General features: G+C 42.9%; 3 protein-coding genes across 4 annotated transcripts in view; 1 reads left to right on the top strand and 2 right to left on the bottom strand.

Moving 5' to 3' along the window:
- LOC115764287 (rho guanine nucleotide exchange factor 10-like) overlaps positions 1-9,875 on the top strand; it is a 58,799-nt gene extending 48,924 nt beyond the window's left edge. Inside the window, exons 4-6 of the mRNA XM_030707219.1 lie at positions 2,097-2,943; positions 3,007-3,728; positions 6,432-9,875. Of these exons, the coding sequence (XP_030563079.1) occupies positions 2,097-2,943; positions 3,007-3,728; positions 6,432-8,762 (3,900 nt within the window). The 3' untranslated portion in view covers positions 8,763-9,875. The remainder of the gene's footprint in view (positions 1-2,096; positions 2,944-3,006; positions 3,729-6,431) is intronic.
- On the bottom strand, positions 199-1,095 carry LOC115764288. Its single transcript, XM_030707220.1, has one exon. It carries the CDS (start codon positions 1,042-1,044, stop codon positions 331-333), a length of 714 nt encoding a protein of 237 aa, XP_030563080.1. The 5' UTR covers positions 1,045-1,095; the 3' UTR covers positions 199-330.
- A 5,907-nt stretch (positions 9,876-15,782) lies between the features above and the next one.
- The window catches only part of LOC115764292 (palmitoyltransferase app), a 28,748-nt gene continuing 21,530 nt past the window's right edge, over positions 15,783-23,000 (bottom strand). The window contains exons 7-10 of one of the 2 annotated variants that reach the window (XM_030707225.1): positions 22,029-22,315; positions 21,765-21,968; positions 17,199-17,452; positions 15,783-17,129 (exon numbers count right to left, since the gene is read on the bottom strand). In XM_030707225.1, the coding sequence (XP_030563085.1) occupies positions 16,063-17,129; positions 17,199-17,452; positions 21,765-21,968; positions 22,029-22,315 (1,812 nt within the window). In that variant the 3' untranslated portion in view covers positions 15,783-16,062. Of the gene's footprint in view, positions 17,130-17,198; positions 17,453-20,991; positions 21,054-21,764; positions 21,969-22,028; positions 22,316-23,000 lie in introns of those variants that run through there. The other variant, XM_030707226.1, reaches the window with a different exon arrangement.

Below are 23,000 nucleotides of genomic sequence, written 5' to 3'. Positions count from 1 at the left end.
AGTGCAATGCATGAGTACTATTATGGGTTCGAATGCGATTGCAAGTACGAGTACGTGTGCATGAGGATGAGTACAAGTAGGAATATGTGCATGATTATGATTACGGGTATGAGTGTAAGTGCCAGTCCAAGTATAACTAAGAATATAAGTACGAGTACCAGTGTGAGTATGAGTATGAGTTAAATTTCGAATACGAGTAAAAAGTTCACAGTACTCTAAACACTAAATTTATCAACTAAAATCAGCAAAATGGTTGTTTAGGCTTGAGGGCTTAGGTAGAGTAAATGGCAGCTACATGTAGCGAATTTTGTTCGTAGGATAACATTATTTCTAGTCCCATATTTCTTCTCCATCATTTGGCTCTCCAACTTGGAGTGTCAGCTTAAACTTGAGGCTCATCTTCGGCACCACAAATCTGCATACTTCGTGTTCGCATAGTATTTCTCGACCTGCCTGATCGGCATGCAACACATTGAGAGGCCGGGGATTCTCTGTCAGCGTCGTCTGCGACGCGTCCTCCTCGTCCTCATCACTTATGCCAGCAATGGTCGTCGAGGAGTCGACCGTGGTGAGACTTGAAGGCTGCTCGCTCATTACACTTGACTCGGGATGGAGCAGCACGTCCACTTCTAGGGGCATCAGTATATACATCTCGCCAGTCTCTTCGTCTCTTTGGATAACTCCGAGCTGCGCCTCGTCATCCTCGTTAATTAAATTGATCTCGTCCACGCTCTCCTTTGTCCAACTGTCAGTCAGCGTTGAATCATCATCCTCGTTGTGTGTGGTGCTCTCACGGTCACCGTCAGGGTGATCAGGCATTTGAAAACTGTAGAGGCCGGGCGCGTTAAGCTTGACATAGCCCCGCTTTGTGTCAGATTGCAGGTACATCTCCACCTTGCTGAATGTATCGGCCACCAAAGTTACCTTGTCCGCGTCCAGCTCCAGAATACCGTCCTCATCGTGGACTGTACTCTGTTTCAATTTGTTGTCTGTTGTTGTCATCTTGTAAGCCAAAAGTGGATTAAATCTCATATAGTGGTGCATATATAATAAATAATAAAAATTCTGATTTTTTGTACGTCTTATTAATTTCCGTATATAAATATATATGTATTTGAGTTTGTGTTCACTCTCGGGCACACTTGTGTCAGTTGAAATTCTTGGCACCCTTAGGCCTCAGATTTTTAATTTGTATATCCTTGCAAAGAAAATTGTTTGTTTTGTATATGTACTAAAAGCTCACTATATTTCTTCCTATTTGTTTATATGCAAACTGGGCTAGTTTTGCAGCCATTAAATTGAAACTTTGCATAAATTCATCTAAATTCTGTGATTTAAACAAATTCTTGTATTGAAAAAACGTAATCCCAAAATATACATTCATAGAAAATATTTCATTAAAAATTTCATTTTATAACAATTTTCTAAAATATAGAACAACAGTGTATTATGCATAATATAATATCAATATTAAAAGTCAAATGCAATCAAACGTAAATTTAGATTTGAAAAACTTTTTATTTAAATGTATGTAGAGAAAATGTTAAAATGTATATTGCCAAATGTCTGCAAAGGTATTTTATATTCGGAAATCCGAATATGGTAACTTTTCTTGTTCCCATTTCCCCTACTGATTATTACGTAATGGCTCTAATAAACACCGATTTATGTTAATGTTAACTCTCATGACAACTCATTTGTTTTCTTCTTTACATGCCATCCAATTCCCACCGTCATATGCCGTCACTCTCCGTCATAACTAACTCCAATTCTAACACACAAATTCACACACACACACGCACACCTATGTAAATTGTAACTATATATTCGATACTCTTGACACCCACACTCACACCAACTCAATACGAAGCATCATTCACTTAACCATTTCAAACAACCTTTATGAAAAGAGTAGTTGCAAAATTAGTTAAACACCCATTAAAAAGAACCAAAATAGAATTAAACCGAGCATTTCGAGTTGGCGAACAGAGATCTTGCAACTTTTGGTAAAGCATCGACATCTGAAAATGTAGCAATGCGTCTATCAGCAGGTTTACTCTCAACTCTCTCTTTTTCTCTCGCCTTTTTTTTGGCAGGATTACAAGAAGCCGCTGGAGGAGTGCAGTCCACCGGTGCTAAATCCAGTGAAGATCGCAACGCTATTCCATTGCTTGCCGGACATTCTACACTCACACAAGCTGTTCCGCATCTCGTTGTCCGAGTGTGTACGCAACTGGGATCGGGATGAGAAGATCGGCGATTGCTTTGTGGGCGCCTTTGGCAAGCCGCAATTGTTAGAGATATACTCGGGCTTCATCAACAACTTCTCGGCGGCCATGGAACTTGCCAAAATGGAGGAGAAGCGCAAATCGGCGCTGGCTGATTTCTTCAAGGTGAAGCAGATCAGTGCCCACGATCGGCTATCCTTCTTTGGACTGATGGTGAAGCCCGTGCAGCGCTTTCCCCAGTTTATACTCTTTCTGCAGGACCTGCTCAAGTACACGCCACAGGGTCACCACGATCGCATGTCTCTGCAGCTGGCGCTGTCACAGCTGGAGCTGCTCGCCGAGCTGCTCAACGAGAGCAAGCGTGAGGCGGAGCAGTATCAGGCCTTCAAGGAGATGCTTGGCCACATAAGCGGCACATTTAATACACGCTCCCTCAACAGCGTCAGCGACAGCTGCGGAAATCGGGCCCGCTATCTGCTCCGCGAGGACAATGTCACTCACATGGAGTTCAACCAGGCGGGCTTCATAGTCAAGTGCAAGCAACGACGTCTGCTGCTGCTCAACGACAAGGTCATCTGCGTGTCTGTGGCGCCCAAGCAATCCCATGATTTCGGCGCCACCGAGAAGCTCACCTTTAAGTGGATGTTTCCCGTCAACGATGTCGAGATTGTGGACAACAGCGCATCCGCAACATTATCTAGAATATTAACAGCAGGTATGTTGGCCAGGCTTCATAACTGAGCATACTCTAACTCGCAACTGTTTTCCTGCTGCACAGGTCTGAATCGTGGAGGCAGTCTCAAGTCGAATGGCAGCACTGGAAATACCACCGCCGGCGGCTATGCAAATGCAACGCTCTCCGGCCATGGTCAGGGCGGGCTACCGGGCTTGGGATCGCCCTTTGCCAGCGGAGATGCGCATAGCTCGCCAGCCGCACAGCTCACAAACGGAGCGGATAATCTGTGCAACGAGATGAGCACACTGATGTACGACTATGAGGTTATATCGCGCATACACGACCTGGTCGGCACACTTAAAGGCAGCTACAAGGAACTCAACTTGAATACAACGCGCAATGTGCTCAATACCATACAGGGCTCCATTCAGCGCAAGGACGAGGAGATGGCCTGGGTGGACTCCTGCTGCTTGCAACTAATTGGCCGCCACAAGTCCGGCAAGGAGGAGACCTTCACTTTCCAAACGCAGACACCAAATGTGAAAAAGGAGTGGATCACTGAGCTGCGGCTCGCACAGCTGGCTCTCGATCCGAACAACTCGCCCGCCTGGGAACGATCTTTCTCGGGTTCGCAACCACATCAATCACATTCACATCACCAGCATCCCAATGCCCATACCCTGCAATCGCCCGGCAGTCCGCAGGCCACACTGCACACCTACGAGCAGCAGCAGCTCCAGGAAGCCGTCCAGCAGAAGCAGTCGCGCAAGATGCCGCTCTTTGTCAAGGCGATGCCCGTTTACCGGTCACAGCATCAAACGGAGGTAAGTAATGCCCCCAAAGGCATACATGGAAGCAGCAAAAGCCAAATCCAATGAAAGGAATCACAATATTCAAATAAAGCATATGTTTTATATATTATTTATCTCTATCGGATAGGGCCATAATTTGCAATAGGAACGCAAATGTATTCTATATATGAAACGCTTTGCATACCCTAAACTCAAAATATTATCAATATTAAACGTTTCATTTGACACTGTGATAAATAAGCTTTGTGCTTGCGCACTCTTCCCTTGTCTTACTCTCTTTCTCTCTCTTTCTCTCTCTCTCTCTCTCTCTCTCTCTCTGTGTCTGTCTCACTCTCTCTTTTTCTTTCTCTCTATCTCTCACAGGCTGTCTCCCTCTATCTATTAAATATGTAACGCCTTTCTATGCGATTTTTATGTTTATACTACCTTCTGTTAAATTCAACTTATTTTTATACCCTGAACCCATTAAAAATGGGTATAAGGGTATATTGTATTTGTGCGAAAGCCAAATGTACGTAACAGGCAGAAGGAAGCATCTCCGAACCTATGAAGTATATATATTCTTGATCAGCATAAATAGCCGACTCGATCTAGCCATGTCCGTCTGTCTGTCCGCCCGTCCGTCCGTCCGTCCGTATGTATGAACGCAAGGATCTCAGAACCTATAAGAGCTAGAGGCTTGAAATTTTAGATGTAGGTGCTCCTAGTTCCCGCGCAGATCGAGTTTGTTTCCGATAATCGATAACTTACTCCGTTTCCAAGCAATCGATAAAAATCGATATCGATATCCTGTTTTTTGGGCAATTTTGGCAAATAATAAGAGCTAGAGTCACCAAACTTGACATATAGCTTCTAAAATAGAATATATATATGCATTTGATGTTGGAAGAAGAGAAGGGAGCTCCCGACTAGAACATCTTACTTGTTTAATATTATGTTCATGCAAATGGCTTGGGTATGCAAAGTAAGTATATTGATTTAGATAAAGCTACCTATTTACATGGCTTGAATAAATCCAGTGGAGAGAGCTCGATTGGGACAGTACTTCGTTTAGCATAATTTAATGAATCTCACTTGAGATACTCCAAAAAAGGGGGACTTTGCAAGCGAAACGTTTTTTGGCCAACAACTTTTTTTTTAATGAATGCCATACTAGGGATCCGTACGCATTCAAAAAGGTATAACATTTTAAAATGAGATTATATTTACCCGAGATTTTCAAAAAATTCGTCAAACAAGATATTCGAACCTACCCCGATTTTGGAATAAAACGTGATGTAACCCCTTGCTTTTTGGTCGATTAGGCTCAAAATTTAGATTTTTAGTTTTCTGATGCCAATCGATAGTACTGATCTTTGCGAGTCAAAAATAGTATAAAATTCCAAAATCTGACATTATTTGGCCGAGATAGTCTAAAAAATTATCAAAAAAGGTTGATTTCACAAACGAAACGTTTTTTGGTCAACAACTCATTTCAACCCATTAATTTGTAATTTGTTTGAATGCCGTATGATAGAAGGGATTCGTACGAATTCAAAAAGGTATAACATTTCAAAAACAGGATATATTTACCCGAGTTCAAAAAAAAAAAAATCGTCAAAAGTGTTTTTTTTTTAACTTATATATGTTTATTGTATTGAATCAAAAAATAGCATACATTTATATTACAAAACCGTTAACTTAGGTGGTATCTCGCCAATCCTGGTTGGCTCCTCAGTCTTTATCGTGGACAAACGTCAAAGCCGTCTTCTTTGAGTAAGGCTGCACCGTCACGTAGGTAGTCGGTGGACTCTGGGGCTTCTCCTGTGTCGTGGTTGGAGGAGGTCTCTAAAGGATCTTTTCTTGAGCCTTCTGACTACACACCTCTCAGCGAGGTCTCTTGTATGGGTTGGCGAATGCTGCGACTCTGAGATTACTTGGCAGAGATAGTCTAAAAAAATCAATAAAAAAGGTTGATTATACCAACGAAACGTTTTTTGTTGTCAACAACTTTTTCCAACCCATCAATTTTTAATTTCTATGAATGCCATATGATAGTAGGGATCCGTACGAATTCAAAAAGGTATAATATTTAAAAATCAGATTATATTTACCCGAGATTTTCAAAAAAATATTCAAAAAAGTTTTGATATTCGAACCTACCCCGGGTAATAGTTCTCGAGTAATAGCTCCGCGCGGAGATATGACGTTCCAAAACGAGATTATTTGGCCGAGATAGTCTAAAAAAATTATCAAAAAATGTTGATTTTACAAACGAAACGTTTTTTGGTCAACAACTCATTTCAACCCATCAATTTTTAATTTGTTTGAATGCCTTATGATAGAAGGGATTCGTACGAATTCAAAAAATTTTAGATGTAGGTCCTCCTAGTGCCTGCGCAGATCGAGTTTGCTGCCGATAATCGATAACTTACTCCGTTTCCAAGTAATCGATATCATGTGTATGGCAATTTTGGTAAAAATAAGAGCTAGAGTCACCAAACTTGACATATAGCTTCTAAAATAGAATATATATATGCATTTGATGTTGGAAGAAGAGGGTTCAGGGTATCCCCTAGTCGGGAGCTCTCGACTAGAGCCTCATACTTGTTTTTATATAAATACTGTGCTTAAGACCATTTGCTTACAAATATGATTGAGATCAGAATATAAAATAGGTTTTTATAAGCTTCTCAAATTCACAGCTAACGTACTCTTTTTCGTTTTATTCCTCAGGTGCGCTGTGGATGCTACTACAGCATCGCCAATGACACAAAGCAGAGCGGGAACGCGCGACGCCGGCACAAGCAGCTGAACTATCTGTGGATGTGCAGCAGCGATGGCACTTCGTCGCACATCACTGTGCTGGCACAGCACCCACAGCAGGCGGGCAATTTGCGGGAGGCGGGCTGCTTTGATCTGGTGGAGACGCAGGTGTCAGCGTTGGAGTTTGTCAAGGGTCTGGACCAGTGCCGCACACGGGAGGAGCATAGCAGCCTTTTAGGCGATCTCGTTTGGCTGGGCACGGACAGCCGCAAGCTGCTCATCTATTCGGCCCGCAATCCGGAGCAGGAGGAGCAGCTAGGCAGCTTTACGGTGCCCGGCGCTGTCCAACGCATTCTGTACCACTTCGATGCCGTCTTCGTGTCACTCTCGAATGCCACCGTGCTGATCTATAGGCGTGCCCATGACGGTGTCTGGCAGCTGCGCGATCCCCAGCAGGTGACACTGGGCGAGTCTGGCATGTCTGTGCCGAGCATGCTGCCAATCAACATGAATATCTACGCATCCTGCGCCAATCGCGTCTACGTGCTCAACGCACTCAACGGGGAGCTGCAGCGCAGCTTCGAGGTGCAGCATGGTGCCAGCCAGCAGGTTAATCTGATGGCGCACTCGGGCATCGGGCTCTGGATCTCGCTAAAGAACTCGACAATGCTCTGTCTCTACCACACCGAGACGTTTAAGCATCTGCAGGACATTAATATCGCCTCCAGCGTGCTGCGCAACGATGCCAAAAAGGAGCAGCCGCTAAACAACAGCTCAATTTATGTGACAGCCCTGATGGCTTGCAAAGGTCTGCTCTGGGTGGGCACAAATGTGGGCATCGCTGTTACCATACCGCTGCCCCGGCTCGAGGGCGTTCCCATCATCAGTGGCGGCATTAATATGTCCTGTCACGCCCACTTTGGTCCCATCACGTTCCTCCTGCCGCTCATACCGAAAGTGTATCCAGCGTACAAACCGACAGCCGCAGCAACAATGTCAGCACCGCTGGTGCCCAGTGTGCCCAGCATGGGCGAGGATTTGCATTTGCCCGCCATCGATGCGGATCCCAAAAAGTTGACCGAAACGGACCTAGACGAAAGCACAGTCATTTTACGTCGTGACCTACCCAAAGAGGAGCCCGGCTCAACATCCGGTTCGGCAGCTGGCTCGAATACGCCTGCAACTTGCATGCTGCGTGAGCCAAGCGTCGAGGCAACACCGGACTCCAACGTGGCAACGCCCGCCTCGGCTGCATCCTCGCCACGCAGCTCCAAGTTGGACAAGCAGCACTCGCTGGACCAGAGCTTCACCGCCAAGATTCGCGCTTCACTGGCTAACTCGCCTGCATTCCATCGCAAACGGTTCCGGGATTTGGGTGCCGGCGCTGGTGATGCCGGTTCGCGCATGTCGAAGACGCTACCACGAGGCCTGGGCTCAGCAGCGGCTGGATGCACCGGAGCCATCGGAGTGCACTCAAATGCGACCGCACTGTCGCAGCATGGCGAGCACGGCTACTGCGATGTGTATGGGCTGTACGGAAAGTTGATCTTTGTCAAGGAGAATTACGATGCTGAAGAGGGCACCCAGGGCAACCTCATGGACATGATGTACGAGGGCATGCGGCGCTCCGATCCCGAGCTGGCTGCCATACCCGGCAAGGTGTGCACCCTGGACAGGCGTTTGCGTATGAAGGCCTCGCGACCGCGCTCGCTCGATCTGTCCAATTGGTCGGTGGACTCCAAGTCGTCCAGCTTGTATACGTCATCGGGCAGCGAGGAGAGCATGGGCATACGCCTCTTTGGCGGACGCTCCGTTTCCCGCAACAGCAGCAGCGCCAGTCACAAGACGTCTGGCACTGGCAGTGACCTGGGCAACATATCGGAGAACGGTCTCATGACCACCGCCGACATACACCAGCAGCACCACCATCATTTGTCAAACAGCACGCCCAAATCCGAGGACGGTTTCAAGCACATGCACGCTCAGGCAACTGCCTCTGATAAGCAGGCTGCGCCGGCGGCCGTTGCCACATTAAAGCGCAAACAAAAGCAGAACTCGAAGCAGCAGCAGCAGCAGAATGCGGACGGACCGCGCACCGTTATCACCCTAATGGGCGGCCGTGGCTATTGGCGACATGTCTGGTACAACACCAGCGGCAGCTCGCCCGGTCAGAAGGGCGCCTCCGGTTCGTGTGGCAACGCTGGCGCTGCCTCCGGCACGGGCGGCGGCTCCGGAAGTTTTTCACCGCTGACGGCCAATTCAAACGACGCGCACATCGTCGTCTGGGAGAAGAAGTTATAATCTCAGGAGTTGGTGTGCTGCTGCACGTTGCAGCAGCACCCGCACCAGCACCACCCGCCGTTGACCGAGCTCTGGCGACGCGTTGGCGAGCAGCGTCGTGGACGTGTCCGTTTCCGTGGCACGTTCACGCAGCGCGAACGAGAACGCGACCGCAGCGCGTCGGGTCTCAGCAGCTACAACTGGCGGTCGGATGGTGAGCGGCTCGCGGTGGCCAGCGGCAGTGGCAGCGGCATGCTCAGCGCCAGCCTAAAGCGACTCACCAAGCTTAAGCGCGGCGGCAGCCTGAAGGAGTTCTAGTGAGTCCCCCCTCCCACCACCCCCACAGTCCAATTGATGCGGTGCCACTAATTGCAGCACGGGGCATCGTTTGCCAAATGTATATAAATAACCATCTCATGTGTACTTTATAGTGTTAGGCTAGACTTAAACACGAGCTTAGGGCTATATATGTTCATGGCTGGATATGCCATGAGTAGCTTGAAGCACCTTTTTGTTTATTCAATTTGATATATCGAATATATATTTATACGTATATATGTATACATAACTATAGCTAATCTTTGGAGCAAAGAACTATGCCTTATTTAATTTTTTTTTGTGCTGCTCTTATTTTTTTCTAAGTATATAAACGTTAGACATAAGTAAACATTTTTTTTTTTTATATCAATAATTATATAAAATTAATATCCAAATATGCATTTTTTTTGCTATAGCATTTAAGATGCACATGAAACAATCTAAGTTCAACAAAAAGAAGGAGCAGGGGGGCTTTAATAAAAATAAAAAATATTCAAAATAAATACATAGCGGCAAAGCCAAGCAGCACACGATGTTGCATGTACAATAAGTATTAGTTTAAACGATAAAACTGTTAAACGGCGACAGGCACAGATCGGCATAGATAGTTAGGCAAAAAACCTAGCGAAAATCTATAGGAACCATTTCAAGATATCAAAGAAATTATTGTCATGCGACTTGAAGTACGTTTCGATATACATATATTCTGCAAATTGTACCCTGTTTTTTGCTCGCAGCAGCTAACAAATTTTCCTTACGTACCACAAATAAAAATAAAACAAAACAAAATACTTGGATGTTGTATGTGTATATGCTTATAAAAATTATTCTATACATGTCCTCGTATATTATATAAATATCTGTGTTTCTAAACAACAAATTACCAGAAATGTATGTTTTTTTTTGTTTTGTTTTTTTTTTTTTTAATTTTCTATATCTACGCACTTGGAAGTACATATGTAAACAAGGCACATCTATGCATACATATACGATTTAAATACATATACAATCGATAATGAAATAAATGTTTACTCAATATACATACATACATATGTACAGCTGTATATTTATATTATGCAGTACATTATACACATACTTACACGTATAGAAAATTATTTATAAAATAACCAAGTTTTTATACGTTTAATAGAAGGCATAATATAATTATGTAATTTTTTGTATCAGTGCGCATTTGAGCACTGACAAGTATATGCGCACTCACACATACACATATTTACATTAAAATAGTTACATACGCAAACAAACATATTTATCTATATCTATCTAAACACATATGCTATAACAAAACATATTAAACGTCATCGTATTGACAATGAACAACAATTTAAACAAACAAACAAACAAACAAACAAACACACACACACACACACACACACACACACACACACACCAATTTAAATTTTCAGTGGATAAAAAAATATTGTATGTGTTAAAGAAAACTCAATAAAAATTTTTTTTTTGAAATAAATCGTTAGTTTTTGTTAATCTATATAACTAAAAGAGTTTGTTCTGACTGGCCGAGAGGCTGCGTGCTTGGATAGATATTTTTACAGTGACTTCTTTTTGAGTTTAAAGTGAATTAGAATTACATTTTTGAATGACAATCGTAAGTCGTGATCCGTACGAGTCAAAAATAGTTTAGCTAAGATATTAACAAAAACTTCATCAACTGCTGGTATAAAATCCAACTCCGCTTCTGGTAATAATTATTTTATTCCATCTTTTGTTAAATCAATAGTAACGGTCCATACGCGTCCAAAAGTCGGATTTTAAAATGAACAACCGAATGGTTCCGAATGGTACATAAGTGCGAATGCCGTTTATTTTATTAAATTAATGGTACAGCTGTTGCTGTCAAGTTTCGACATGCTAATTATCTCGCAGGTCAGCACCAGCCCAACATTTTTGCTCCTAACAGTAGGCAATGCAATTTTTCAAGTGTAGTTTCTCTGTCTACCTATAACTCATTTCTGTTCGCCTGGTACTTTAGCTGAAATTTCGTTCAAGTCTTGCTTCGTTCAAAACTCGCATGCCTGCCTAATTTATAAAAATATAGATTTTCATTTTTTTTATTGCCAATCGATAGTACTGAATCTTACGAGTCCAAAATGATATAAGATTCCAAAATCGGGCATTTTTCCGAGATATTCCAAAAATCATTAAAAAAGTTTAGCACCATGACCGAACCGTTTCTTGTCCAAAATTGAATGTTGTCGATTTGACAAAAATAGCAAGAGGTTTCATCTCAATTTATACCAAAAACGAGGTCGTTTAGGAACCAATAAAGTTTGATGTTTATTGGAATATCTGACGTTTGAAATCGACATAACTTCACTGTTGATCATGGCGAGATTATGTCGATTTAAGGTGACATAAAATCGCCGTTTTGACCATGGCGATTGTAATTCGAGCTTAAAAATTTCATTCACTTTAAATGGAAAAATCTTGTAGCCAGTTGCTTTTGCTCTAACTGGTTTCTTTACCGGTATACATTAAAACGGTTCATGTCCACGCTAACCCAATTAAGGCTATGCGATAGAGGGCGCTTCCACTTGGTTAATAAAGTAGCCTCGAATGCAGTTAACAGGTGGTGTGCATCATTTGCGGACCTGTGCTTACCGCAAACAAGCTACAGATGAGATCCCTACAAAATATACCTGTAGATTGCATTGCAGATTTCAGTGGACGCTAGCGTGCCGCTGGATAACATTAGCATGCAGAGGAAGCCTGGATCGAAATCGACTGAGGACAATTGTCCAGATGCCCGGATGCGGGGTAGGGCCGTTCCGATCAGGGGGACAACGGCAACAAGGTTTTTGGAAAAGTTCCGCATTATTTTCATCTGTAATAAATATATAAATATACATTTTTTGTTATATATATTTGGGTTTTTGAAATAAGCAATTGTATGAAAAGATCTATTGGATTTGGTGTTGATATATGGAGGAGAAGCTCATGAAGTTATACAATTGCATTCCGATTCCGCGTGCTCGTTGAAAATCGTTGTTAATGCTGATGCGAATATTTCTCTTTCGAGATATGGTCTTTACCACAAATTAATTTCGGGTTGGTTTTTATATGAATGTGGGCTAGCTATAATAAATTGGACTTCATATACTATCTTCATGTTTGTACTTGTGTTTAATTTTTTCGTTTCGTACTGCTGGTCTTCGCGTCCCTTTTATTTATTGCCTTTTCTGCGGTCCACGACAATGCATTGATTTGTATAGGTTAAAGTCTAGTTATAAGGCCTGATGGTGCCATATTTTTGGGAAGTATTATTGCTGGCAGCAATCGGATTCCTGAGCCATGCAGCATTTTGATGTTGTTGCTGTTCCGTGAGATCTTGTGGGGTATCCTAAGGGCAGCTAAAGTAGTGATTGAAACTATGCCCATTGATCCATTTTGTGGTGTACGACTCCCTGGTTAGGAGTAGCTTCAGTGGCTCTGACAAGACAATTGCTGTGTACAGCACATCCATGGCTGTATAATAATCCCCATTTGGTTTAGTACATATAAGAAAATACGAAAGCGGCTTACCGAACACAGATTCTTGCCATGATATTGAAGCTTATGGCGATGCTTTTGGCCTCGATATGTGTGAGCCTTCTGCTAGTTTAGTTGTGCTGCCAGGAAATGCATTGTGGTGGCACCGCGATAGTTTTGAAAGGTTTTAAGTTGATGTGCTGGTTGTTCTAGTCGATTTTCCGGCTGTCAGTATGTTTAGGTCTGTAAAGAGCGAGGTCAACCCGTCCATTGGTGGAGCTCCAGCCGACGCGTCATTCACCACTATTGGTGAAGGCAGTGTCGAGCTTGTCTGGGTGGACGCACTGTATGTCAGTATGTTAAACCTATGCAGGTTCGATGTTGTGTTCACAGTTGTATTATTAGTCATTGTAGACTCAGTTCTAGTTGCCGGAAACATTTTTGGTGTTGGACTTATTGCCTCTGTGCAACCCTTTTTGCACGGTTAACGGTTAACAGTTCTTTTTTTGTTGTAAAAGCTAAAGAAAAAAGCTCGTAAAATTAGAAAACTATACTTAGCTCTTGGCTGCTTTAAGTGACAACACCAAAATGACTGAATACTATTCTTAAAATCTAAGATAACAAACAACGCCTACTACGACCACATTTAAATGTATAAAAATGTTTCTTATAAAAGCAGATATGTATATATATGCCATATTAAGGGCTTACAAATTATAATTAAATTAAAAATAAAAAAATCATTTCTCAGTTCTTGAGAAAGCTGACAGTATAATATTTTTTCAAATAAAACTGATTATATTTGTAATTTTCATTATCTTTATTATATATTAATTGCCTTGCTGTTAATGTTGCTATTGAATTTCATGTTGTATATATTTTACAAAGTACACACAGTATACGAAAAAAACAACTTTTTGTTTGTTAATTAAAAACAATGAAGAACGCATGTGTGATGCTTGCAACTGTGCAATCTGGTCTGCTAAATCTTGACAATTTAATTCGGGGGCAGATACTCTTTGAGTTGCTTTTACTGCCTAACTGAATGTGGCATAAAAAAAATGGTGTTTATTTATATAAATATATGTGTATGTATATATTGTTTGAACAACATGATGTGACATTAATTAAATTTGGTATAAAAATCTAAAACAATGTTACAGTTTTTTGTTTTCTTTTCTTTTCGTTTTTTTTTTGTTTTGTTTTTTTTTTTTTTTTTCTCCCATTCAGTTTCAGTTACATTCTCATATATTTTAATATGCATACACAAATGTATGCGTATGCACTCGTTTTGTATCAGTATATTTTAATATTTTTTCAATTTATTATTTAATTTGTTAGCAAAAACACTTACAATATTTCGCCTTCGTTCACGAATTCTTGTTACGACTTGTTTCTGTGTTGCACACGTCTACGATTAAATTGAGAGCTGGGTATGTCGCCATCCCACTCACCCTATCTTTTCGCTGACATCTCTATAAGTTGTGTGGGCCCTTGTGTGAATGAACACTCAATTTAATATAGCTAGCTTTATTACAAACATTAATTCTATTTATTTGTTGCATTTTGTATTGTTAACTTCCTTGCGAAACTAACAGCAATTCGGGTTCAAATCGATTTCAATTCAATTCAATTTCGCTAAACTGGGACTGGACCAGCAATGACAAGAAGCCCTTCTTCAATGTGATTGCGTTTTGATTGTGTGGAGAGTCATTCAAAATGATTGATTGATTGATTTTTAACAAGCGGCAGAGCACAAAATAAACACTAATTGGACTTAAAAACATAACAACAAAGTTTTAAATATACATAAGCACGGGCCAAACTTTGTTACTCTGTTGTCTCTGTTTGTATGTACATGGCTTATCAGCGTCAACAACAACAAGAACAACACAATAACAATTTGGCCTCAACATAAAATACATAATACATAATACACATTACACATACATAAATATACACACTTATGTACAAAATTCATACAATTAGAAGTGGACGTTATTAGAGACACAACACAGGTCAACATAAATCTCTCTCTCTTTTGATCGATTCAACTTGACTTGCTGGCCTTTTGGTAGCTGTTTAAATTTTGATGCGCCATTTTAGCCGAATACCCATACATGAGTTATATATGTACTATATATGTATTCCCTATATACGCATACAAGCATACATATATATGGCAAAATTTACACGTACTTAGCTAATGCAAAATATTATATATACACATATGTAATCTATTGCAGGGGTCGCTCGTAAATTGGAATTGTCTTGTGTTTGGCATATAATTTAATGCAATTGTTTGTTTTTAATTTTTCGAGAAATTAAAATAAAACAGTATTTTAAAGGAGCTGTGGAACCGAAAGATTGTCACTTTTCGAGCGACCTCTATATACATATGTTTATGCATATATAATGCATGCACCCATACACTCGCACTCTCTCTCTCACACACACACACGCATACTCGCACATGCAGACTGTGCGTTCAGCACATGCATATAGATATATTAAGTTATCTTCGATACTCGGTTACAAATTTTGGCGTTTTCCACTAGGTGTAGTTGCAATAGTAGTAGTACATGGTATTATGTAGATAGCTACTTAAACTCGTAATCAAACTCTTAATCGAGCTCCACAATTTATTTCTGACCTGACTGTCAATATATATTCAAATTGATTGCAATGCAAATATTTATATATCTTTATGTATACGTATATATATATATAAATATATGCGAAGGTATATAGTAGATATATACTTTCGCATTTGCTCGATTGTAAGCATGCCGAGTCGTATCTTAATTAAATTGAAGTTTACCAAGTTTCGTTTTTCATGGTATTTTGACAGTATGAAAACACTAAGAATTGCCGTGTCTTATGCGTAGGAGACTAAAAGCGCGTACAAAATAAACGCTTAAAAATAGTTTTCTCTATTTACAGTTCTTCCGAAGTGTGTTATCAACTTTAAAATTCTTATTTAAACTATTAAAAAAAAAAAACAGATGAATAAATAATAATAAAAAAAAATCATATCCGAATAAAAATAAAACAAAACGTTAAAAGTAAAAAAAAATAAAAGAGCAAAACCGAGCTGCTAAGCGATATCCCAATACGTGTGTATAAATATACATAAGCACACACACACCTATACATAAATATATATATATATATATATATATATATATATATATATATAGCTATATATCTGACTGAAGCTTCAGAAGAACGTGGAGAACTTGCGCTTGTTTGGCGTCTTACTGATGTTGAGGTGGCTCTGGTTGCTCCCGTTGCTGTGCTTGGCGACCAGCACGGACACGGGCATGGGTATGGGCACCGAAGCGTACGCCGCCGGCTCTGCCCCATTGCTTAATATGGCGCGTTGCAGTTGTTGTTGCTGCGCGTAGAAGGCGGTCGTCGCCGTTGCCGTGGCGACTGCACTGCTGGCTGCTGTTACTGAGGCGGGTGGCATTACGACGACGGGCACAACCACGGGTTATACGGAGATCTCGTAGTTCATATCGTAGATGCTCGCGCGATCCGGTGTGCCACTGGCATTTGCCGCAGCCGCGGCTGCCGCTGCTGCCGCATTACGTCCAACAGCTGCTGCCGCGGCTGCAGCTGCCGCATTCTGTTGTGCCAGGCTCGTTGGTACGCCGCTGGGCAGACCGCCATTGTTGCGCGCCATGGTTGCAGCCGCCACTGCCGCTTGCTGCTGCTCAAGTGTCTGCATCTCCATGGAGTCGGTCATTTCCAGGGCGCGCACAAAGCTCATTGGCCTCGTCGGCGTCTGCTTGCGCTTGATCTGTGGAGATGGCTGCGGCTGCAGTGCACCAGATGCGTTGCTCACATTAATGCCGGCCAGCGGATTTGGCGGAAAAACTGGAACGCCGCCGCGCAGCTGCGGCTGATAGCCGCCAGATCCGGAGCTGGCATTGCTGGAAGCTGGCACATTGGCAATGCTACCGCTGCTACCCGAAGCTGCAGCTGCACCACCACCACCACCACCACCGCCGCCGCCACCACCGCCGCCATAGCGCAGAATGTAGCTTTGTGCAGCGGACGTTTGCGGCATGGTCGTAGGGCTTGTGGGATTGGAGCGATGATATGAGGCAGCTGCTGCCGCTGCAGCAGCGGCTGCAACAGCTGCTTGTTGCTGTTGTTGTTGATGCTGCTGCTGTTGCTGTTGGTTGGCATAGTCCTGCAACCGTGAGTGGGTCATGATGAGTGGATGGGTGCTACCGCCGGCTGTTATGTACTGAGCATGCTGCATAATGCCAGACGTATTACTGCTGTTTGGCAGTGTGCCAGCACTGCTGCCAATGCTGACAGCAGCCGGGCCGCCGCCACCACCAAAGCCGGGCGATGTGTCCTTCCACATGTAGACGCCGCGCTGCGGACTGCCAGCCAGTTCGCGTATGTTGTCCACCGTGTTGTTGGAACGCGCATAGGAGAGCTCCCCGCCAGCGCCCTGTCGCACTAGCTCGCCCTCAGACAGAAAGCGACGCTGTGGGCTGCCGCCATAGGCAGCCTGCGCCAGCGATTGCTGCTGCTGCTGCAGCGCTAGAAAGAAGAGCCAGAATCTGGCATTAGTTATGACTGCAAATGGGAGACTGCCGAAGGGGGACTAACCTTGTTGCTGCTGCTGTTGCTGATGCTGCAGCATAACACGCTGCTGTTGTAGCAGCAGCTGTTGCTGATGTTGAATCGTTGGTGCCTGTGGATGCTGCGGCGGCAGGCCGCTGGTGTACTCATAGTAGGCAGCTGCCGCTGCGGCCGCCTGCTGCTGGTGCTGCTGCTGCTGTTGTTGTTGCTGCTGTGCCGCCTGCGCATTCAGGCCTATGAAGTCGGGACGTCGTGGCTGCGTGGGTGTACCCGGATTGGATCTGCGAAGGAGGACGAGTCGAGAGTGTGTGTGTGAGCGGCGAATGCGAACGTTTACAAAGCGGGTTAAAGAGCGAGTTATGTTAACGAATAACACTGAGGCTGCAGTCAATAACAGCGCGCCATGTTAATGTTAGGACTTGACAGCGCAGAGTAAAACAATGCAAGTCTGTGCGGGTGTGATTGTGTATGTGTGTGTGCGCAAGTGTGTGATAGTATTCAATGAGTCATGTGTGTTTTTGTGTGCGCGGTTAGGCTACAAACTTGGACCACAATATCGTTAGGGTATTGAACATTGACGATTAGTAACAGTTATGCTACAGACATATGCACGCTTCACACAACGCGCAGACGAGTTAGACTGATGAGGGCCGTTTTAGGGCCCACATATAGAGTCGATAGACGATAGACATATGCCATCGATAGACAGTGATCAGTAATTGGTTATCAGTTATGCATAGACCAATTTTGGAATGAATCCTTTTATTATGTACAATCGACACCATAGCCACCTTCTTGTGTGTATAAATAAATGTGTTAAACAGTTAGCTTGCCGAGAACGTAGATGACCTTTAGTTATTTTGAAATGACCTCAAGCAACAATTCAGACAGACATTCAGCTCACGAGTGGGGGGTCGCACACAAATGACGTTGGGGACAGTTGGTTAGGGCCAGTGGCTCCGGGCGATGCGCTGCACAAAATCGACAACAGTCCGTGGCACATCGGAGCGTACCAGCTTGATCAGCAAATGGAGTATATTGACGACACAGTAGAGGATGCTGCAGCCAAGTATGATGGGCGCCAATAGCAATTTGGTCTGCATTGTATAGCGTGTGGTATCCTCAAAGTCGAAGAACTCCCATAGATTAGCATGACCGAGAAAATGTCTGCGCAGCTTAACAACCTGCCCCTTCAGCCAACTAAAGTACCAGCATAGAAAAAACAACAGATTCGATGTCAGATAGCCAAGTAGAAAGCCCGTCAACGTAATGTAGTCCATCGAGTGATTGACTGCAGCTGCATTGAAACTGCCACCTGCTCGCATCTGCCCAAAACGAAAGGCGTTTAATTTCAGCGGCCGACTATAGATTCTTGGTGGGATCAGTAATTCCTCCTTGTGGACCGGCTGATTATTATTGAATACGTCCTCAATTTGGTTGTTTCCGTCCATGTTGCTATTGTAGGTGCTGCTTGTCTTCAAAGCATTGTTATTAGCGTAAGAGCTGTTTGTCTTCATAGTATTATTAGTATTGTTGTTGTAGGAGCTGCTTGACTTTATGGTATTATTATTATTATTATTATTATTGTATGAGCTGCTTGTCTTCATAGTATTATTATTACTATTATAGTTGTTGTTGTTGCTGTTAACATGATCGCTAACAACGTTATTGTTGTTGGGGTTGGTGTGATTGATGATGTTGTTATTGGTACTGTTGTAGTCGTCGGTATGTGACTGCCTGCTGTACTTGGCCAATACTTGCTGAAAACGTTCGCTATTATTGTTGTCGTTGTCGTTAATGTTGTTGCTGTTGTTACTGTTGCTGTTGTTGTTGAAGCTACTGTTGTTGCTGAAACTATTATTGTTGTTGCTGACGCTATTGTTATAGCTGCTGCTGTTGTTGTAGCTGCTGCTGCTGTTGTTGTTGTAGCTGCTGTTGTTGTTGTAGCTGGCGGTAGTGTTGTCGTTGCTGTTGTTATAGCTGCTGCTGTAGTTGTTGTTGTTGTTGTTGTTGTTGTTGTAGCCGCCGTTGTCATTGTTGTAGGCGTAGGCATCCTCGCCACCTGCCTGGTTAAAGCCATTATCGTTGTCCGCCCGCCACGTTATGCGCTCCTCCGGCTGGCGCTGTAGATGCGGCTGACTGGCAGCCAACTGTGGCACCACCCTGGGACTGGCCATGTCGTTGCCACCACCGATGCCATTTGCAAAGCTACGCAATGCATTGACGCGACTGATCGCAGACGACGGCGATGATGTTTTGAATGTTTGGTAGGGAGATGGCTCCCGTCGATCGTCTGCTGCTGGAAATCTTCCATCGCCAGCGTCTCCGTCCAGGCCACCGCGCGGCATATGCAGTGACAATGGGTTCGTTTCAAACTGCATCCCATTGAACTGAAACTGGCGTCGATTGCGCAGCTGTGGTATGGTTGCGGCAGTCAGGGGCAACGTCTTGTCCAACAGACCCAGTGATCTGACGCGACCAGCGTTGAGCTGTGACTGTTTGTTCTTATTCATATTGTTATTGCTTTTTAGTAATTTAAAAAAAAAAACGGATCGTACCGCAATTTGGCGAAATTCAACTTGTTAGCCGAAAGAAATATAAAAATTTTAAATGTTATATGAAAAATACAACAAAACGAGAATTTGTTTTGTGTGTGGCAAAAAATTTTTGATACTAGCCTGACAGACTATGCGAGCTATGACATTCGTATCTGTGTCAATATTGTATGAATGAATTATTGTTATTGCCAGATCCAAGGCCCAGATGTGACTGAGAATGAGCAAGGCCTGCTGAGTGGGCCTCGATTTGATTTCGATTTAATTTGGGATGTGGCGACTCTTAGCGAATACAAAACAACAATAGTTATCTTCGAATTTGCCGAAGATCGAATACCCTTGCAGACATATATGACAATGCAAGATATAATACTCCCAACTTGGAACCCCTTTTCGAGCGATTATGGCTAGGTTTTCTATATAATATAGTAGTCGGCTTTGACCAACAAGCGCTTCCATGCCAGGTTTTACGACGAAGCGTCATGATTCTATGACCAACAGACAGACAGACATGGCTATAGCGACTCAAATGTTGATGCCTGATCAAGATGTCACACTTAATGCGTTACACATTTCGTTAAAACATTATAGTACCCTCTGCAAGGGTATATATTAAAAAAAAAAAGAGTGAAACGGCACCAAATTCAAGAATTCACTCACCTTCAATCAAATGAAAGCTGAGGTAGTAGTACATAGAGTGGGTGCGCTTGGTGGTGACGCTAGTTGCAGTGGTCTTTTCTAGGAGTGTGTCTTTGTCAGAGAGTGTGTGTGTATTCGTGTGTATGTGTCTGTGTGGACGGATACGTTAAAGAGACAACTGTCGTATGTCATCCGACGTCTATCCACATAGAGGCGTAGGCAGAAATGAGGAAACGGGTAGACACGATACTTTGAAGAATATCTTAACTTGGGGATTTGTGGTTTTTGTTTAGTTCGGTTTCGGTTTCGGTATCGATTTTGATTTCGGTTCAGGATATGGCTCGAGCTCAGGCTCAATTCTGCTGTGCGCCTCTTTGGCCGATGACAGAGTGTAAGTTTGTATGGTATTAACGACTGCTCAAGGTAGGTGCTTACATAAATATCATTAATCGTAATCGTAATCATGACTTTTATCGTCTCACTTTAATCCTAGTATATTTGTTGTTGGTTTTCTCTGTTTTTGGTTTTCATATTATTATTTTATATGATTATATATATTTTTATATATATTTTTTATATATATAATTATATATGTATATATATATATATATATATATATATTTTCTTTGTTTTTTTTTTGGTAAGCTAAGCCTAGGAATTAGTACTGTTCTCAGAATTTGAGTATTGACTACATCGAGAGAAAAAATAAAATAAACAAAGAAAACGAAAAAAAGAAAAGTTTAAAAATTAAATTAGTTTAAAAGTGTGTAAACAAATCATGGGATATAGCTGTGTGCAAAATATATACACATATGTGGATGACATAGGAGGAGAGCGTATTCGTATTTAAGACGAGGCGAAATAGAGAGCGATTATTACAGAGTATCGACTAAGGCGTGTAAGTAGTACAACGAAAGAGAGGGAGACAGAGCGAGAGGGAGCGAAAGCGAGAGAGAGGAATATGGTCGCAACTGATGTATAGCTAGCGTTCGATGACCTCTCCAAGCTATTGCCAGCTCGCTCACTGTCGTGCGCAGCGAGTTCAAGATGTACAGTAAGCACTCGTACATGAGAATGGGCGAAAGCACAACACAATGACAAAAAAAAAAAAAAAAAAAAAAACGGCTAAGGAGCGCAATTGGCAGCAATTAGTTACAGACTCCTTCATACACAAACACCTCATATAACAAACATGTTTGGTGGGCACTTTGATATAAGCCATCAAATCGAGCTGATCGTCAAAATAGCAATAGCAACAACAACAAATTGAAGCAATTGTACAATCATTTACAGCAGAAAGCAGCTCAACAAATGAATATGGCTAGCTGGAGAAGTTCAGTTTAGTGGCCGCTGGCTGCACCACAGCAGCACTGGACCACAATGTGATAGATCCACTCACCTTCTCACTGGACTGGCGATGACGAGTGGCGTGGCCACGCCCAGTGGCTTGATTCGTTGTTGCATGGTGGGCGTGGCCGTTGTGGTACCACCGCGCTGGCTTTGTGCTACTGATATGCCCTGCTGACCATTAACGACATAGCCACCGCCCGGTTGGTCCGGCGAGAGCGCATCGCTCGTGTAGCCGCGCTGCGGATCCAGGCCCCTGAAAGCAAATGTGCAGGATGTAATGATGTACGTATTTTGTAAGACTGCAGCTACTCACCTGGTTCGCGCGTGCGGACTGTGACGTGGATGATAGATGCGCAGGTGACGCGGTGAGTCGCCACCGCCGCCAGTCTGCGATGAGTTGGGGACACCACCTGCGCCGCTAGCAATATTGCCATTGTTCATGGTGCTCATATTGATGCCGGGCGCGGTGTCGCTCACCTGAGGCAGGTAGAAGTTGGTCGAGTTGTGCCGTTGCAGCGGCGGAGTCGGCTCGCAGTCTTGACTCTGTGAGGCGGGCGGCGGCTCAAGGTCCGTATCGGAGCACTCCCGTCCCGGCGACAGCTGTGAAGATCGCAGAACGTATACAAAATTTCTAAATTAGTCGGGAGCTTCATTCGCTTGAGCAAGTGCTTAACACAGAAAACCTTAGGCCTACATAAAACGAGTAGTTGCGATTGATCGATTTGTAATGTACTTGAAACCAAATGGAAACGAAACTTGTGTTTGTTTGTGTGTGTGGGTTGGACAAATGAATCGATGCCAAATGCCGAATGCCTAATGCCAAATGTCGTTTGTCGAACGCCGAATCTTGGCCAGAAGTGAACGATGCTAATAGTGTCTCCTGTATACATATAACAAACAGTGTGTAAGATGCCCGAATCCGGGATCAGATATAGAAACTGTAATCTTTTTAAAGTGTATTTTTTGTTGTATTCTTTTTTTTTTTTTTTTTTTTTTGCAAGGCATGATATTTAATTATTTTATTGGGAAAAGAAGTAAAACTGGAATGGATAGATCAAAGCTACGAAATTCAGCGAATTTACTGAGCATTCAGATCACAAAGAGAAAGAAAAATGTTATTGAGTTTAGAAGAGATATATGTATATATATGAATATAAATATAAGGAGTGATTTTACATTTTAGAATTGAATATAATCAATCTTTGGTGAGAAAGCAACAGAAAAATCATGTGACAAATTTCATATCAATCAGTTTTCAATCATTATCAATCAAAATGTATTTATC

This window comes from Drosophila novamexicana, unplaced genomic scaffold (genome assembly GCF_003285875.2).
Source record: "Drosophila novamexicana strain 15010-1031.04,08,12 unplaced genomic scaffold, DnovRS2.1 tig00000820-arrow-pilon, whole genome shotgun sequence".
Taxonomy (NCBI): Eukaryota; Metazoa; Arthropoda; class Insecta; order Diptera; family Drosophilidae; genus Drosophila; species Drosophila novamexicana.
The sequence above is the reverse complement of the archived record's forward strand: the minus strand, read 5'-3'. Positions and strand labels throughout refer to the sequence as shown.